Source organism: Rhinopithecus bieti, unplaced genomic scaffold (genome assembly GCF_001698545.2).
Source record: "Rhinopithecus bieti isolate Rb0 unplaced genomic scaffold, ASM169854v2 scaffold_30687, whole genome shotgun sequence".
Lineage (NCBI taxonomy): Eukaryota > Metazoa > Chordata > Mammalia > Primates > Cercopithecidae > Rhinopithecus > Rhinopithecus bieti.
This window is the reverse complement of record NW_016813366.1, coordinates 836,457-850,513: the sequence shown is the minus strand read 5'-3', so window position 1 is coordinate 850,513 and position 14,057 is coordinate 836,457. Positions and strand designations below refer to the sequence as shown.

Genomic DNA, 14,057 nt, shown 5'->3' with positions numbered 1-14,057 from the left:
CATATGCCTCAGAGTTTTGGATCTGAAAGGCCGCGGTGGGCGGTGGCTGCTGGGCTGGAATAGTACGGACGCTCCTGGGGAGGAAACTTTCCTCCCTGCACCAGCACCGCAGGGAATGGCTGGGGCGATGAGCGACCCCACCTTCGAGGAACGGCACAAGTGAGAGAGAGGTGTCTCAGACAGGACTACTGGGAAGACAGGTAACCTCCAAATGATTTCTTTGGCCTCCGAGTGCCTTATAGGATTATCTCCACAACCGGGACCCCAACACCTGCCTTCTCTAGCTGATCTGGCTCCTGCTGAGACTGAGGAAGCTGCCTGGCAGTGTGCTGAGTGGAGACTGGAGGAGAGCATGGGGCGAAGAGAAAGCCATCAGTGGGGATAGAACCCTGCGTGACATGTGAGACTGGTGAGGTGCAGCAGAGCAGGCAGAACTTACTTGTCTCCTTCATAGAGGTGAGGTTTCCGCAGGGCCTGCGTGGCGAAAGAATTCTCCTCCTTGCCCATGAATTCAGGCAGAGGGTGGGACAGGGGGCTCCAGTAGCACTCCTCACTCAGGGAGTGCAGCAGGACCCCCGCCAGGTGCTTGGCCGCCATCTGGCAGAGAGGGAAGCACTCAGACCCAGACACAGTTGTCAGCTCTACCCCAGCATGGCCTAGAATGCCCTCTGCCAGTCACCCAGCTAAATCTGCCCCCCTTGCAATGTGCAGCCCTTTGCGTAGGCCCCCCAACCCCGCTCCCAAGGGAGCCCCCATGCTCCTTCAGTCCCTCCAACACTGGGGCTCCCACCCCTCTGCTGGCCTCAGACAGCTCCTACCTCATCTTTTCTCTTCTCTCCTCTCCTAGACAAGAGGAGTATTTTCTCCCTCTCCTGACCCCTTGGAGCCCAGCCCCACTCTGAGTATTCAGCAGGCTCTTGCAGTGTTGGGAAGAGCATAATGCCACAGGCACGGGTAGCTCTCTCTCCCAGGTGCCTTTCTGATTATTTGACTGAGAATTATAGCATGAGAAGCAGCTGTGGCTCTGGTTTGGACAAACTGAGGCCTAGGAGGGCAGGACTGTGTTGGGGCAGGCAAGCAGGGTCACTGTTATTTATTAGGATCGCAAACAAATCCCTAAAAGTTCGCATAGCACCTTGCTAGTGGTGGTAGCAAGTTTGTCAACACAGTTTGCCCAGGGAAGGGCTGGCAGTAGATCTGAAATCTGATTTAACATGAGGGGCTATCTGCAGTGCTGCAGGGAGAAAAAGGCTGCACCTCCCTGGCTGCGTGGGAAAGGATGCTGAGATTGATTACCAACCTCTGCCACGAGCAGGCAGGAGACCTACTGCCACCCCTGCTTCAGAGGTTCCCTGCAAGGACTTCTGTTGTCTCCCACCAAAACTGACTCCTGAATAAGCCAGCACCACCAGCACCCCACATTACCACTTTGAAGTTCTGAGTTGCTTTGGTCTCCACAGTCCGCAGCACCTCCCGGAGCTCTCTCACGCCCTTCACGATGTTCCTGGTGGGAGGACGGCAGAAGTAGAGCTGTTACCAGCCTAGCTCGCAAAGAAGGATGCTCTCAGCATACCAGCAGATCCCAGGAGGAGCTGCCTGCTCGAGTTTTATTTGAACACATTCGATAACTGGAGTGAAAAGTTAGAGTTGTAACACCAGGACTTTAGAGGCCCAGGACATCAACAAAAAGGAAGGAGGATCCCTTTTCCCCTAGTCCCTTTCCCTCTTTCCCCTCAGCAACTTGGGCTTCCAGTTTACCACCAAAGGGGTACCAAGATTGAGTATCTCAAACAAGGTGTGACCTTGGCCCAAGAGCCTTGGGCTGGTGACTTTCTGACCTGAGTCAGCCTCAAATTTTCCAGCTTCACTTGCTGTATCTGGTCAATGCTGGATTCCATCCTCCCCTCTCCGTCCCTAGTACCATGACCCCAGGCTGGCCTGCCTCACCTTGGGCCTTGATGACCACACCAGCCAGTCTCACCACTCCCAGTCAGCCTTCTGTGCCTTGAAATAGTTTTAAAGCTTTTAAAAGTGTGAGCCATAGTGAGAAATACATCTCACATTGCAACCCAGTATCCACACACACTTCCCTGACATAAAACCGAAGTGTCTCGACACAATACCCATCTCTCCGATGTGCAATCAACACTGAGGTTTTCCATTTTCCTTCTCCCTCTACCCCCGTTTTATAACATGCTGGCTGCAGCCCACTAAATAGATCTTGCATTCCCATTAACAGGTTGTGGCCTGCAATGTGAAAAACTGCTCCCTCTGCACCTTGGGGGTCTCGTGGATGCAGGAAGGTCACCTGGATTCTCTCAAGTCCAGCCCTATAGTGGTCCCAGGGCTCACAGAATCCAGTCCAGGCCCCCAGCATAGTATCTGAGGCTGTAGGGTCTGCTCCTCACCTTTCTCCCACCTCAGCCCCCAGCACTAGAGCAAGTCCCGTCTGAACGACCGCAATCCCCTATATCAAGTCTTGGCACTGGCTTCTTCCACTGCCTTACACAGCCTTTCCCCACTTCATCCTTCAAAAGCAAGTTCCAATGTCACCTCCTCCACGAAGCCTCCCCAGACCCCTCCCCATGTTGCCCTGCCTGTTAATTCCTCTTGTGAAGCAAGTAAAACCTCTCAAGGTCATTTTCCACCTGCAGGTCTGACCACTGCACACTGTGGTCTCCTGAGGGCCAGGCGCATCACTACCATGTTCCTAAAGCTCCGCCCAGCAGCTCCTGCCACGTAGCACATGCTCAGGAAAATGTAAGGGCTGCCCTGCTCATCTGCTCAGGGGGTTCCCTGGATCACACCACACAAGGGAAAGCAGAGGCTGCTGGGCCAGCGAATTTAGAAAAATTAAGATTACAGAGGGTGAACAGCCCAAACTGGCAGCCAGGAAAGTTACATAAGCCCCTTCTTCAATTTCATGCACAAAACAGGCTCCTGGGGGCTTTGGGGCCTGGCAGCCATGAAAGGATACATTTGCAGATCAAGTCCCTTGCCTTCTGGAAAGCTCTGGCCTCAGAACATGAAAGCAAAAAAACGTGCAAACTACCAACATTACCAACACAGACCCTTGTCTTCAGAGTTGAGAATGGAGACTCTTGGGGTAGGATCAGAGTTATGATGACTTTCCCTAGCCTGCCAAGTGCTCTGAAGACCTGGGAGTGGCAAGCAGGACAGGGAACCTCAGCCCCCTTAGAGACCATCAAGTCTGGGTGCGGTCTGTAAAATGAGGACTTCACTTAGCTCAGTGTCTCCCAGACTTCTGTAGACTGCATACCTCATTCACTATGTTTACCACTAGCTGCCTATCACCAGTACTATTATTTATGTCATACTTTTCCTTATATCTTCCTTTTTCTTTTAAGGTGAGTAGATAACTCACCTTCCCTTAATAATAACAGAAATATTCTTTAACTAAAAAGTTAGTGTGCACATCACTTAAAACCACATTGTGTGTCACTAGAAGTACTCGTCCCACACTCCAAGAAATGATAATTTATTTTATTTATTTGCAGAGATGAGGTCTCGCTATGTTGCCCAGCCTGGTCTTGAACTCCTGGACTAAAGTGATCCTCCCACTTCAGCCTCCCAAAGTGCTGGGATTACAGGCATAAGCCACTACCACACCTGGACAGAAATGATAATTCAGACAAGAGGGCCTCAAAATGTGGTACTTGGACTAGCAGCATCCGTATCCCAGGGACTTGTTAGAAATGCAAATTCTGGCCGGGCGCGGTGGCTCAAGCCTGTAATCCCAGCACTTTGGGAGGCCGAGACGGGCGAATCACGAGGTCAGGAGATCGAAACCATCCTGGCTAACACGGTGAAACCCCGTCTCTACTAAAATACAAAAAAATTAGCTGGGCGAGGTGGCGGGCGCCTGTAGTCCCAGCTACTCGGGAGGCTGAGGCAGGAGAATGGCGTGAACCTGGGACGCAGAGCTTGCAGTGAGCTGAGATCCGGCCACTGCACTCCAGCCTGGGGCAGAGCGAGACTCTGTCTCAAAAAAAAAAAAAAAAAAAAAGAAATGCAAATTCTGAGACCCCCCACCCAGACCTGCTGAATTAAGGACTCTGGGGTGGGCCAGGTGTGGTGGCTCATGCCTATAATCCCAGCACTTTGGGAGGCTGAGGCTGGCAGATCTCTTGAGGTCAGTAGTTTGAGACAAGCCTGGCCAACATGGTAAAAACCCCATCTCCACTAAAACTATAAAAATTAGCTGGGTTGTGGTGGTGCCTGTGCCTGTAGTCCCAATCTCTGGGCCTATGGCCTGCTCTCCAGCTCTGGGTTATTTTCCGAGACAGAGGCCTCAGTGGAACCAAAGAAGCTTCCTGTGGGGGGCCCAGGCCTGTCCTTGGGCCTGGTTTATCTACCAGGAATCCTGTTCTTCTGTCCTCTGTGGGGCTGGGGGCTGGTAGGAAGAAGGTGGTCATAAAGCTGAAGGGTCCCATAGGCCAGGCCAGCTTAGGGGACAGCCCAGCACCAGCCACCAACAGAAGACAGGAAAAAGACAGACTGCAGTAAACTGAGTAAAAGGACAGACTTCATGAGCTCCCGGAAGAGAAAAGAGCTGGCTGATTCTGGGATATCAGTCTAAGACAACCCTGGCAGCTGGGCCCAACAGCAACAGGCTGAAGAGAGCTGGACCCCGGGGCTGCCTAGGGCCCTGTAGCCCAGAGGACGCTGGCAGGTCCTGGGACCTGCTACCAAGAGGCCAAAGCCAAGAATGACTGTGGTCCCTTCTTCCCACTCCACCGCAAGGACTGTCCTCTCTCTGCATTGCCGAATGAGCTCAGCCTTTAGCCTTTACATCATCAACGCTCTTGCACCAGCAGACTGGCATTACCTGGAAGCTTGGGAGAAACGCAGACTCCCCTCCAAAACACACACACACACACACACACACACACACACACACACACACACAAACTCAAGGAATCAGCACATCAGCATTGCATCTTACGCATTTTAAGATTCTGTATCTAAAAGTTGTGTCTTTTTACTACTTTCAAATCTGTAAGGGATTCTGGCATATAAGCTCCCAGGAATTCTTTAGCAAACCAAATAATCACCTTCAGAGATGTTTTGGGTAAATCCCAATTTTTATTGAATGCCCTTCAAGAAAAAAAAAAAAAAAGAGAGATCCCAGTGTCCAGGGCTGTACAGGGAGAGATCTGGGATCCCAGCTAACACTGACTTGGGAATGCCCCCTGCCTCAGCTTACCCCTCTGAGAAATAAGAAGGCACACGACGGGGCTTCTCCAGGGCTCTGCAGATGGCCATGAGCCTGAGCAATCACGTCACAGCTCTGAAGCTGCCAGTGCCAGGTGGAGCTGGGGCTTTTCCGAGCCATTCCTGGCTGCCCTGCCAGAGGCCAGCTTGAAAGATCTCTTTGTTCTCGTCTCTCATGCTGACCTTTCTGAGCAAAGCTGCCCACTTTTAACAATATCCAAACAGGGCCTCAAACAACCCTGGCCCAGAAACAGCCTGCATGGGGAGAAGCCAGGAAGCCATTTATTCCAAGTCAAGGAAAGCCTGGTTGGCCAGGAACAGAAAGAGAGATGTGGGTGTGATGATGGGTCAAGGACACGGCCCACCTTAGGGAGCCTCTGGGGGGATGTGCAAGGGGCTGGCAAGCTCCCCAGGCCCCTAGGCGGCAGCAGGCAGTGCTGCACATTTCACAGAGCCCTTCCTTTGCCTCACTCAGTCCGTGCAGCTTCCCATGAGGTTGGTGAGGGAGGTAGGCTTCATTATCCCAGCACCAGCACAATGTGTGGTGCATAGAAGGTACTCAAGAAATGATCACTGAATAAATAAATCCCTAGGTTCCAACAGGAAAAAGAGAGCCCGGAAGATGCCTGCCTTTCCCTCCCTTACCTAAAGGGAAAGGCAGGCTTACGGCAGGCACAAAGGGGTTCAGATTTTCCTTTCTTTTCACCCTGAGACCTCTGAGAAAGACACCTGTCTCTTGACCCAGCATGGTTACATTTTCTTTTCCTGACCATGTGAACTCCAGAACTCCTGGGACTCAATTTGCTAAGTCTTTACAAAGTGCCAGCTGCCTACCAAGTGCCTGGTCATCAGCTCTGTTCACGACAGAGCTTGGCCAAGTGTTTTCCATACAGTAAGTGTTCAAAAAATATCTGGGGAAGACTGGGTTTGAGCTAAAACAGAGAATGAGAAACTACATGGAACTGATGGCTGAATGGAACCTAAACAGATACTAGTGCATATGGCCCTGGCCAGATGTCCCTATTCCAGGGCCAGTACCACTAACTGTGTATGAAAGGTTACCGGTCAAAGACCCAGAAGAGCATAGCCAGTTGGCAGATTCCAACAGCTGAATGCGTGAATCAGGGGACAAGGTCAGGTGAAGTTCAAATGGTCACCAAACTGTTCACTCCTGTTGCAGACCCAAATCCTCTGTTTCAAACAGAGGATTCCTCTTCACTCCCAGCCCAGAATAGGGCTGTGACATTTCCCTCCTGTGGCACTGAGGATGTCGTCCTGTGGCACTGAGGATGTCGTCCAGGTGCCGGGCTCTTTCCTTTCTAGTGAGGCGGGGGATAGAAGTGGGGAAGGTTGGCCAGGCGCGGTGGCTCAAGCCTGTAATCCCAGCACTTTGGGAGGCCGAGACAGGCGGATCACGAGGTCAGGAGATCGAGACCATCCTGGCTAACATGATGAAACCCCGTCTCTACTAAAAAATACAAAAATCTAGCCGGGCGAGGTGGTGGGCGCCTGTAGTCCCAGCTACTCGGGAAGCTGAGGCAGGAAAATGGCGTAAACCCGGGAGGCGAAGCTTGCAGTGAGCTGAGATCCAGCCAATGCACTCCAGCCCGGGAGACAGAGTGAGACTCTGTCTCAAAAAAAAAAAAAAAAAAGAAGTGGGGAAGGTTGAGGAGGTGGTGCTAAGAGTGGACAAAGGCTGTGCATTCAGAGAGGCTGGAATGGGCCTCAGAGGTTACCCTGTGCCCCAAAGCATGACACAGAGCACCAGGAGGCTCTCAGAACGGGATTCACTGTTGGGTGACTGTGGCCCCGGAACCCCAGATTTGTGAGAACAGTCTGACTCCTGTCCTCCCCTAGCCCTGCACATACCCGGTGGCTGCTAGAACAAGGCAAAATGACTGATGGAATCCCTCATGGGGGTCATGGCAAACAGCAGGCTGGGCTTTCTAAGGTGCCTTTGCTGCCTCTCCAACTCGGCATCCAGCTGGAAAGGTGGAGCAAATACACACACACACACACACACACACACACACGGAAAGGGACAGTGCTTTCATAGGCCTGAACAACCTGCCAAAGTCCTGGGGAACTCCCTTAGAAAACACATCCACTCCCTTCTCTATTGTTTGATTTTGGTGCAGTGAGCACATGTTGCTTTACAAACTTTAAAAAATTACAAGAACAAGCACAAAACATACGGCCCACCTGGTTCAATGTGCATGGACCAAGCTCACTCTGGGCCCAGGGCAAAGAATAGCTGCTGCCAGGTCTAGGCGGAAGGAAGGGAAAAACCAACTCAGAGAGAAATCGACTGTTGCCCACTCTGGGTAAAGGAACAGAGTCGGCTCACGTACTTGTTCTTGGGAGATACCCAGGCACTCGTCCTAGTGCAGTGTGAGCCACCAACAGGGACAACCAGCTTCCCTGGCACTGAAAGGTCCCCCTCCCCTTCCAGGCCCCACTGCTTCACCCCTGGAGCAGTTTCATGTAAAACAGAACCAAGCTTATTTCTGGAGCCTCCCCTATAGTTTGAACCCTGGGCCCAGCTGCCATTACCCGCCTCCCAAAAAAACATGTCAGAAAGGTGCCCCCTCCTGGCAACCAGGCGGCCGAACTGCCTGGGGCGAGGCTCCAAACAGAGTCCACGGCTGCCCTCTAGTGGTGGTGAGGGGAAGAGACGTCCTCCACCCCCACCCACCACTGGCTCCTTTGCACTGGGGCCTCCCAAGTCCTGATGGTCCTTTCAGGCCCGTGCCTTCAGTTCTAGCTCAATTAGGAACCCTATCATCAGCCACAGAGCAAGGGGCAAGAGCCATCTCGGGGAATCAGCCGCTGAATCAACAGGGCAAGGCTCCTGGAGGAAATTAACATCCCTCAGACATCCTGATGAGGAACTGGGTAGCAGTCTCAGGCTTAGCCAGAGAAGGGGAGGCTCAGGCTTTCCTGAAGCTCCAAGGAAAGCATCTGGGGTCCAGCAATTGCCACCCACCATACACAACGGACAACAGCACACTCTTTAACTTAGGTCAAGTCCTCAATGGGAGGGACAAGCTGAACTCTGGGGGCGGGCACTGCCTGTGGCCATCTAGCTCCACCCTGTTCTCAGCAGGGTCTCCTTAGTCTCGCTGGCAGCTGGGTCCACCCAGGCCCATGTGGGAATGAGCTCAGGTAGGAGGCAGGCTCCACCATCTCTCCCTCTCCCTGGGCCCCTGAGGAACTGCAGCACCCCTGCTCCACTCTTGGCCCCTTGGGGTGAACACCTTCAGGGTCCACCCCAGCCCAGGCAGCACACCCACCTCTCTGCTCTTTCTCCCCCAGCACAGAGCACTGCCTGACCGTCTCCACCACAGGTTCCCCTCTGGGACGGTCACCCCACGATGGGAGGGGACCTCCTCCTGGCCACAGCTTGAACCCTGCAGTGAGGGCAGGGCGTCTGGCCCATAGCAGGCACTTGGAGGCAACCTGGGACAGGAACTGAGGGCCTTTCTCTGGGCTTCATCACCTAAACCTGACTCCCTTCATGGGGCAGTGAGCTCCCTGAACACCGAGAAGGGTTTCTCCCTGCTTCCCAAACATCCCAAGAGCCCAGGGGGGCAGGATGGAATGTAACCAGCAGAAAACACTGCCCTGACTCCATAGCCCTTTAACAGACCGTTCAGAGCTGCCCTAATGCAGATGAGCTGACATCAGTATCTGACAGGTATTATGCTTCTAGCACCTTAAGCTAAGACAGTGGTTCTCAACTGGGGCAACTGTGCCCCCACCCAGGACATGTGCCAATGTCTGGAGCCATTTCCGGTGTCACTCTTGGCCAGGGGGAGTGGGGGGTAATGGGGGCGGGGAGTGGAGGGATGGTGCTCTGGCATCCAGTGGGTGTAAGCGGGCCCAGAGATGTTGCTAAAACCTACAATGTATAAGGAAGAGCCGGCCACAAATGAGTTACCTGCCCCTCAAAATATCAACCAGTGCTGAGGGCTGAGCAACCCTGGGCTACAGATATCTTTATATTATTATTATTATTATGTATTATTTTTTTTTTTTTTTGAGACGGAGTCCTGCTCTGTCGCCCAGGCTGGAGTGCGGTGGCCGGATCTCAAGCTCATGCAAGAATCCGCCTCCCCCAGGTTTACTCCATTCTCCTCTCCCGCCCTCCCCAAGTAGACTGGGACTGAACAGGCGGCCCGCGCTCGTCGGGCCCGGCCCTAGTTTTGTATTCTTTAGTAGAGACGGGGTTCACCGTAAATTAGCCAGGGTGGTCTCGATCTCCTGACCTTGTGATCACGCACCCGTCTCGGCTCCCCAAAAGTGCTGGGAATTAGCAGGCTTGAGGCCACCGCGCCGCCCACCGCGCCCGGCCCTTTATATTATTTTTTAACTTCCTAACAAATATATTAAAAAAATACTAGAACTGACGATTCACCTACGAGGATATCACCGTGCCCAAGGGACAATGTGGTACTACACAGGCTCACTGATGTAGACATGCCATGGTGCCGTGGGCTGGACAGACCCAGCTTCAGCACCAGGCTCATGGGGTTTACATCTGTGAGTTCCGACTTTGGGCGAGTTACTTAACCTCTCCTTTCTTCAGTAAAATGGGGATTTTATTAGTTCCTGCTTCACAGGATTATACAGAAAGGCATTCGCATTCGGCCTGGCATGGAGTAAGTATTCAACAAATATTAGCCACAATTATGAGGAAAGGTGCACAGAAATTATTTACAGCCCAGCCAGGCACACAGGCTGCAACTCCAGCTCCTCTGGGCTGGATGGGCCACAGGAAATAGACAGAGGGGCTGAGCAACTGCCACGTGTCCTGGGACTGCTACTTACATGCCAAGACTTTCTTTTTTTTTTTTTGAGACAGAGTCTCGCTCTGTCACCCAGGCTGGAGTGCAGTGGCCAGATCTCAGCTCACTGCAAGCTCCGCCTCCCGGGTTTACGCCATTCTCCTGCCTCAGCCTCCCAAGTAGCTGGGACTACAAGCACCCGCCACCTTGCCTGGCTAGTTTTTTGTATTTTTTAGTAGAGACGGGGTTTCACCGTGTTAGCCAGGATGGTCTCGATCTCCTGAGCTCGTGATCCGCCCGTCTCGGCCTCCCAAAGTGCTGGGATTACAGGCTTGAGCCACCGCGCCCTGCGCCAAGACTTTCAAGACTTTTAAATGTTTGGGCTGTTTCCCTGAATGATGACTCAATTTCTACCCCTCTTCAGGGTGGTGAGGTTGGGGCGGGGAGGAGCCAGGATCCTGGCTGTAAGGACCAAAATGTATGCCTCAGGAATAAAGAAGAGGAGGGAGGGGGTGGAGCTACAGCAACAGAAAGTGACTGAAATCGCTTGGGCTTTCTGGGGGGTGATGGTGAGTCAACACCTCTGCCCACTGCTGCATTGCATACACACTGACCGACAACCCTCCTGTGGCCTCAGCACAGAGTGCAGAAGGGGAAGCAGGCTCTGGGGAGGGAGGGATCACCTGCAAGAAGAGGAGACACCCTTTGAGAATGGTGATTCAGGGTTCCAGAGAGGTGGGAGTCAGCACACCATGGATCAGCTCTATGCTCCCAGCCATCACCAGGCCCTGGCTTCTCCCACACACCCATGGGCTGCCCAGGCTGTCCTTCCATGCCCCCAAATTTGGAAATGGCATGAGTTTCCAGGCCGCTCAGGCCCGAAGCTGGAATCCCAGTGGGTGAGCTCGGGCAAGTGACTCAACCTCTCCAAGCCTCCCTCACTAGTGTATGGGGTCACCTGGCCTTCCCAGAGCACTGTACACCAAACACATGGTCCAGCCAGGCCCACAGCAGAAGCATGACTGCCACTGGTCTCTCTCCCTCTTTTCCTCCTGGCTGTCCTTGATGTTCACCTTAAAGTCCCAGCACTTTGGGAGGCCGAGGCGGGGGAATCACAAGGTCAGGAGATCGAGACCATCCTGGCTAACATGGTGAAACCCCGTCTCTACTAAAAAATACAAAAAACTAGCTGGGCGCGGTGGCGGGCGCCTGTAGTCCCAGCTACTCGGGAGGCTGAGGCAGGAGAATGGCGTGAACCCGGGAGGCGGAGCTTGCAGTGAGCTGAGATCTGGCCAGTGCACTCCAGCTTGGGTGACAGAGCGAGACTCCGTCTCAAAAAAAAAAAAAAAAAAAAAGTCATACCTGCAGAAAATTCAATTGTGGGGAAGGGGAGCAGGCAACCCCTAGAGGTGGCTGTGGGGGGACTCTCAATGGAGAGGAAGTTAATAGCTGTGAAAATACTCCAGGTGTTTTGCATTCCTTCCCTCTCACTGGACCCTTGCACCCTCTGGGACATGGACAAGCAGATGCACTTAGAGGGGAGGAGGCCAACTAGAGGGGCAGATGGGGAACTTGTTCAGGGCCACAGAGTAACCTCCAACCCCGGGGCCTCACCCTTACTTCCTCCAGATGGCGAGGGCACCCACCAAAGTTTTCACACCAGAAGCTGGCACACAGCACCTGCAGGGTGTGAGCACCCTTGGGCAACCCACACTAGGTTAGCAGCACTCCAAGGGTGGTGGCCCAGGGGCTCAGTAACAGAATTCCTGCTGTGGGTAGGCAGCCTATTAGATGAGACTGCCAGCTAAGAAAGTCAGCCGGGCACTGAGCACAGAATCCTGGCTCTACTGAGGACAAGTCGCTTTTGTTCCCTGTGCCTCAATTTCCCATCTGTGAAGCAGGGATGCTAACTATGGCGCTTCCCTCAGGGAATACTGGCAGGACTAACACATATGCAGGTGCCTGGTGAGAATTTAGCACTTCCTAAGGGGCATGCATTATCCTAAGAAATATCCCTGAAATGGATGAATGAAGGAGATGGACTATTGAAATTAGAACTATCCCCTCCCCACAAAATCCACTCCAAGAAGCTTTCATAGATAAGAACAGCCCCTCTGGCCTTCGTGCCTATGCAGGTCCTTGGGAGGGAGGAATTGAGGACTCCTTAACCTCTGTAGTGCAGGGGCCAGCAAACTGTTTTTCTCTAAAGGGCAAATAAAGACAGCAAATTTTACAGACTTTCCCATAAGGTCCCAAATGCAGCTACTCAAGTCTGTGGTGAGATTATATGTAAATGAATGGGCATGGCTGTGTTCTAACAGAAGTTTATTTACAAAAAAACAGGTGGCAGGCCACCCCTGCCTTACAGGCACAACTGCCCCAGGTCCTCGTCATAAATCACTGAGGAGTTAGAGTGGTGATCCCTGCTCCTCCCAAATCTCCCGCAGGCAGAGCTCTGCAGGCAGAGCTGAGGATGGCCTCTCTTCAGGTCCCCCAGACTCATCCCTGGGAGCTCACAACTGGCAGAAGGAGACAAGGGGGCTCCAAGTAGCAGCCGTGGGGGAGTGGTGGTCTCCAGCTTCAACTGCCGGGCCATGAAAACAGGAACCAGCACTCCGGGCCACTGTTTCTCTGAGACCAAAGCTCAGCAACCGAAAAAGTATCAAAAAAGCAGATGGTGGAGGTGGAGCAAGGCAGCTGTGCTTCTCAGTGCCCCTGGGCTGTCCTCAGCCCCACCTCTGGCACAGGTGGTCCAAGGAGCCCAGGACTCCACAGTGGGTCCTACCCTTGCGGGTGAACTGCCTTCTCTCCCAGCCTCCACCATCCACACATTCCAGAGACACCACCACCTCCCTGGCCTACCACTTGAGAAATTACAGAAAGAAAACAAAAGGTGGCTCACATTTGGGCCAGCAGCCTGTCTAGCTATGGACTACACAAAAATAATAAAAACAAATGATAATACTGGCTTTGATTTTCCTTTTATTTTCCTTTATTTGTATTTGTATTTTATTTTATTTTTTTGAGATAGGGTCTTGCTGTGTTGCCCAGACTGAAATGCAATGGCGTCATCACGGCTCACTGCAGCCTCTATCTCCTGGGCTCAAGCAACCTTCCTATCTCAGCCTTCCGAGCAGCTAGGACCACAGGTGCACGTCACGATGTCCAGCTAATTAAAAATAATTTTTTTTGTAGAGACGATCTCACTATGTTGTCCAGGCTGGACTCAAACTTGTGGGCTCCAGCAATCCTCCCACCTCGGCCTCCCAAAACTGTGGAATTACAGGCATGAATTCTAGGCAGCTGTGATCTACCAGCTGTTGAGGCACCCTGGTGGGTGGGTGGGTGTTCATATATAATATGATCCCCACAACAACGCTATGAGAAGGCAGGCATGGTCCTCACCACCACCTTACAGGTAAGGAAAGCAGAGGTTCAGCGAGCTCAAGGGACTTGCCCATGCACACACAAGCTTGTCATAAGAGCTAGGATTCACTCCCAGGTGTGCTGACTCCACAGCTGTGCTTCTCACTCTCCTGGCTGCCAGGCATGAGGAGAGAAAGAGAGGCAGCCTGTTTCCCAGTTGGAAGGGGCACTTCCAACCTATTCTTTTTTTTTTTTTCTTGACACAGGATCTCACTCTGCTACTCAGGCTATACTGCAGTGGCACAATCACAGCTCATGGAAACCTCCGCCTCCCGGGCTCAGATGATCCTCCCACCTCAGCCTCCCAAGTAGCTGAGACTACAGGCGCATGCCACTAAGCCTGGCCAATTTTGTTTATTTTTTGTAGAGACAAAGTCTCCCTATGTTGCCCAGGCTGGCCTCAAACTCCTGGACTCAAGCGATCCTCCCGCCTCAGCCTCCCAAACTGCTGGGATTACGTATGTGAGCCACTGCTCCCGGCTGCTTTCACCCTATTCTTTCCATTTGGAAGATACGAACTCATGCAGTTCCTGCCCCCACAACAGCAAGGGCAGGGTGGAGAGAAAGAGAAGGAAGAGGGCATAGGCCTCCCCTGGGCCAACGGTCCTG

The 14,057-nt window shown here is 52.8% G+C and overlaps 1 protein-coding gene across 5 annotated transcripts in view; it reads right to left on the bottom strand.

The window, feature by feature from the left end:
• The window catches only part of TTC7A (tetratricopeptide repeat domain 7A), a 142,840-nt gene that overhangs the window by 86,511 nt on the left and 42,272 nt on the right, over positions 1–14,057 (bottom strand). For all 5 annotated transcript variants that reach the window (XR_001880645.1, XM_017847982.1, XM_017847981.1 and 2 more), the window contains 2 exons: positions 1,426–1,504; positions 440–597 (listed from right to left, as the gene is read on the bottom strand). Coding sequence is in view for 4 of the 5 variants with exons in the window: in XM_017847982.1 (XP_017703471.1) it covers positions 440–597; positions 1,426–1,504 (237 nt within the window). In the remaining variant the exon portion in view is untranslated. The remainder of the gene's footprint in view (positions 1–439; positions 598–1,425; positions 1,505–14,057) is intronic.